Source organism: Cynoglossus semilaevis, chromosome 17, assembly GCF_000523025.1.
Source record: "Cynoglossus semilaevis isolate Cse_v1.0 chromosome 17, Cse_v1.0, whole genome shotgun sequence".
Lineage (NCBI taxonomy): Eukaryota > Metazoa > Chordata > Actinopteri > Pleuronectiformes > Cynoglossidae > Cynoglossus > Cynoglossus semilaevis.
This window is the reverse complement of record NC_024323.1, coordinates 2610382-2615531: the sequence shown is the minus strand read 5'-3', so window position 1 is coordinate 2615531 and position 5150 is coordinate 2610382. Positions and strand designations below refer to the sequence as shown.

Sequence of the window (5150 nt, the reverse complement as noted above, 5' to 3'; positions counted from 1 at the left end):
TATCTATCTATCTATCTATTTATCTATCTATCTGCTAACAATGCTAACAATGGTATCTATCTATCTATCTATATATCTATTATTGACCATAGGTCTTAGAATGGTTGATTGTCTCTATATGTAGCCCAGTGATGGACTAATGTAACGTCTAATGTCTGATGAATGCTGGTAACAACCATGAGTTATCAACCCTGATTATCCCGTAAAAGATGAATGAATTACTTTTTAATCCCTGGTTGCATTTTGGTTAGCTGCTGCTAATGTCTGATGAATGCTGGTAACAACTGGTTTCCAGCTGGTTGCATTTTGGTTAGCTGCTAATACTTTAACAACTCTTATGGTTGCTTCTCAAAATGTTTCTGCTCAGAGTTATTTATCACAGTCCCTGCAACCTGAGGATAATGAATTGTTGTTTTTATTATCTACGCCTGGAGGTTTTTATAGACCAGTGACCTGTCCCGAATGCTCCCGACCATTTATTTGGTGCCAGCTATCATCGATTCTGGATCCCCCGAAATCACACTTAACAAGATTAAGTAATTAAAGATAAACAAAATAACCTTCCAAAAATGCTTTTCTTCCCCTGTAGTCTTTAGTATGGTAATTCGCCCGAATATATATTGAACATGCACAATGATTTTTCCAAATTGTTTTAACAACAAGTTCTACTTTATTTCATCGGCTCATTCAGGAACTGATGTCTGGATAAAAGTTGGGACAGAGTCAGAATAAAAAGGTCATAAAGGTCAAGATTTGGCATGCTTGTTGTCCAGGTCTATATTTAAAGTCTAGATCAGGGGTTTCCAACCGTCGGTCATTTGGCACCGGGCCGCAGTGTGAGACAGTGAAAAAATGTACTTCAGTTTTACTAATTTACTTCATTCAAAAAGAATCCAGTCATATCCCTTTACTTGTTTCAAAACAAGAGGTCATTCAGACTCTGATACTAACAGAATAAAATTTAATGATCCTTCAAGGATGGCGCGGTATTGCTGGTCCGCATTAACGGCTGATACAGGCCGACCGGTCCTTGGTACAAAAAAGGTTGGGGACCACTGGTTTAGTACTGGGTTTGAATATAATGTGCTTTAAATGAAATGAGTGATTTTTTTTTTTCCTCACACAGGTGTGGTCCATGGATGGTTACTTCAAGGGTCGTCGAGTCCTGGAATACAGAACTATGAACGACTTCGTCAAGGGCCAGAACTTTGTACAACACCTGTTGCCTCATCCTTGGGCGGGAACTGGCCACGTGGTTTACAACGGCTCACTCTACTACAACAAGTACCAGAGCAACATCATCATCAAGTATCACTTCCGTTCTCGCAGCGTGCTCGTACAGCGAAGCCTGAGCGGTGCCGGGTACAACAACACCTTCCCCTATTCATGGGGCGGATCTTCAGATATTGACCTGATGGCGGATGAGAACGGGCTGTGGGCCGTTTACACCACTATCCCAAACGCCGGGAACATCGTCATCAGCCGTCTGGAGCCCCAGAGTCTGGAGGTTCTGCAGACGTGGGACACAGGATTCCCAAAGCGCAGCGCAGGGGAGTCCTTCATGATATGTGGCACGCTCTACGTCACCAACTCCCACCTGGCCGGGGCTAAAATCTACTTCGCGTACTACACCAACACGTCGACCTACGAGTACACAGACATTCCTTTCCACAATCAGTACTCCCACATCTCAATGATGGACTACAACCCAAGGGAGCGAGTCCTCTACACCTGGAACAACGGACACCAGGTGCTCTATAACGTCACACTGTTCCAGGTCATCAAGACTTCTGGAGACTGAGAACTCTCCGAGTGAAACCCTTAAATAATACTGTGTTTATTGTTCCGGGCTGGGGGGTAGATGCAGTAGTGATTGGGAAACGGAAGTCTGGGGTTGGGTGGTTAGGAAGGGCATCGGTGTACGGTACACAAATATTGACTTTAAAAAAAAAAAAGAAAAGAAAAGAAATTTTCATAGAGTGCTACTGTATTAATGACATCATTTTAATCACGCTGACCTACAAGTCGGCAAGGAATCAATGACTGACAAAGACACTCCTCTCCCCTTTTTTTCCTGTCTGTGAGTAAGCATGGTTCTTTACATTTGTGATGACAATAAATATCAGTCTTTACCATTATCGACTGTACTTGATTGCTACTCGTGTTCCAACGTGCTGTGAACTTGAAAAAAAAACAAAAACATAACGTCACGTTTATACGAATGTATGTAGTCCCTCTAGGTTTGTGCTTCTTTCAGCTGGAATCGTAATATCCATGAGTATTTATTCAATTTTTATAACATTTATACATTTTCAGTGTCTCCAGTGCTACAAGGAGACACGTGAAATGGCGAAAGACTCAGAAAACGACGCGGAAATTAATGTAGAATTTCATTCAAAATGTAGAGGTAGTCACTGAAATGTGAATAAACTCGTGGTTTTCTTTCTATAAATTAAAAGATATTTGGTGCCGTTTGTGCGACTGAACCGTGTCTGTGGCCGCTGATACCGAACCATAAAAGAAGACCTGATTATTTATGGTGCCCTATTGGGTTGGGATTTGTTGGGTGATGTATTTTCTGGGGCGGTCCGATATTAACTTTTTGCTGATATTCGATAAGCCAAACACTTAATTTCCGATTCCGATATCAACCGATACCGATAAAGCGGGCAGCGGTGGTCTGGTGGTTAAGGAATTTAAGTGCCGCTAGCTCACTAAAGTGAAGGTTAAAGTAGTGTTTCTCAATTATTTTCTCCACCCCCCAGGAAACAGAAGCCCACCCCCAATTGAAGCACAAATCACTTGGCAAAACAAAGGGATTGTGTTATCGGGTTTTCATGATCGAAGGAAAAAAAACGCTAACAATTCTTACGGATATTACATAATTTTACTCATATAATAACAGTCGGGCAATAACATCGGACACCCCTAGTATTTTCTTATCTAAACAAACAGCTCTATGATTTTGAGTGTTGCTGCCACCTAGTGACTGGAGGCTTGTTTACCTTTCAAGCAATACAGAATACGGTACACTTCTGTCCAGCACACAATATTTCACTGGAAGTCTGTAACGTTCAACCAACCCCCGCCCCTTTGGCACCTCACCGCGGCCCACTGGGGGGGGGTCCGCCTCAATATTTGAGAACTACTGATTTAACTGAAAATGTGCCTGACTTGCATGACCTGAACACGTCCGTGTATACCGTACATAGAGACCATTATTAAAAGTCTCAGCCAAATTAGCAGAAGCTCGGACTGACTCACACCCAACCTCCGCGTACTCTCCTGGCACCTCACCACACCCCCTAGGGGCCACCACTATTTGAGAACTACTGGGTTAATGGTTCTCTCACGATTATGTGAGAAAAAAAAACGGCAACGGAATAAAGGTTGCCGCAATACTTTCACGGATGGGCGCGGTACTATTTTAGGCTGTGATCTTGAAAAAAAAACCCAACTCAACTCTTTATTTATTTTTATTTTTTTAAACACTCCTTGTGACTTATTTGGCAAGGACATACAGAGATCTTGTGTTTGTAGCAGTTAAGTTCTCTGCGATGAACAAAAAGACAAGCTCAGCCGAGCTGAGTTCCAACTTGTAGAGCACAAGTGCAGAAGTGCTAAATAAATGAATACGGCGGAGCACCAGTAACTAGGACACCGAGATTAATCCATGATTATATATATGTATATTTATAAAAATTGAATTCATTCAAAAGCGGTGCACTGCACACATTTATTTTAAGTACTGCATATGTACTGCTAATGATCAAACAGCCACCAAGAGGGTTGGAAAGCCTGCCTCGCGCCCTGGCAGTGTATCCCTAATGGAACCTCCCGTGGCGACCAACTTTCCCTAATTCAACCATTAATTATTATCATTATTATATGATTGTTGAGCAGTCCTTATATAGCCAAAAGTAGATTATGTTCCATTGAAAGGAAGAAAATGAAATAAACAGCTTTATTAGTCAGTCTGATAAAATGTCCTTTTTTGCAACTTCAATTTTTTCTTTAAATTAGTTTTCCCCAAAAATAAAATCATATCGTAAGAGAAGCAACTTTTAAAACCAAAGTTAAAGTACACACTTATAACTACGGGGGGTTGTAAATACTGAGTAGACGATCTCTAGAGCTACATCAAACTTTACGTTTCTTTACATTTTTTTTTTTTATCTGTCCAATAAAACTGCATACTGTATGAAAAACTATATAAAAAAAAAAATTTTAAATTTCCTGCTACCGACATCAACAACAACAGGAAAGGAGCACGTAATAATGGGAAATAGAAAAACCCGAGTTTCATGGACTCTGATTTTGGAGATGAAAGCCTTCGTGGTAATTGTGACTCTGCTTTCATCTTGTTAGTAACGCAGCTGTGCTCTGAGAGTCGGGCACTTTCTGCAGAAATGTGCCGTGAAGTCAAATGCTGCTTAAATCCCAGTCCGTGTTAAATTTTTTACCTGAACTGTTAAAATATTGCAAACCTGGATTGGTTTTTGATGTTTCCTTGAAGCAAGAAGAAACTTTCAGTAACAGTAAGAGATGAAGATTTTTTTTTTTTTTTTTTTAAATCTGGCTTTAATTTCTGGCGACACCTTGGCGAGCCGACTCACACTGGATGACCTTTCTAACATCAGGGCGCTGTGTTGAAGGAAACCCTGATGAGCTGAAACACAGCAGCGGATGGCATTCAAAGCACAGCAGTTACACACCACCAAACCGAGGATCGCACGGCTAAAAATAGACAGATGGGAAGTTCATGGGAGTGTGGGAGAGGGAGCGTCTAAATGTTACAGGATTTGAAGAAAGCAGAGGTGGACTGGATGTAGGATTTGACTTTAATATTTAATTGAACTAAAGGTTAAGATTAAAATCTAAATCAGTTTCCAACTAGATATTGTCTAATATCTAAGATATTCAAATAAAAACATCATTCTGCCTCCTGTACTGTAACATCGACCATCTCCGCCATCTGTCATCCACCCAAAGCGTTTTCCCGGCTGCTCCATCTCTCCCAACATCCACATCTCTCATCATCACACAGCGACTCGTTCATTATCTACCGCTTATTAGTTTGCACGGTCAGGCGGTGGCGGTGTAAAAGGACAGGGGGGAGGGGTACAGACTGGACGGATGGACAGTCCATC

At 41.3% G+C, this 5150-nt stretch overlaps 1 protein-coding gene across 2 annotated transcripts in view; it reads left to right on the top strand.

Moving 5' to 3' along the window:
* Positions 1-2135, top strand: part of LOC103392643 (noelin-2-like) — a 36257-nt gene extending 34122 nt beyond the window's left edge. For both annotated transcript variants that reach the window (XM_008329296.3, XM_017040643.1), the window contains one exon: positions 1127-2135. In XM_008329296.3, the coding sequence (XP_008327518.1) occupies positions 1127-1801 (675 nt within the window). In that variant the 3' untranslated portion in view covers positions 1802-2135. The remainder of the gene's footprint in view (positions 1-1126) is intronic.
* Positions 2136-5150: the final 3015 nt, after the last annotated feature.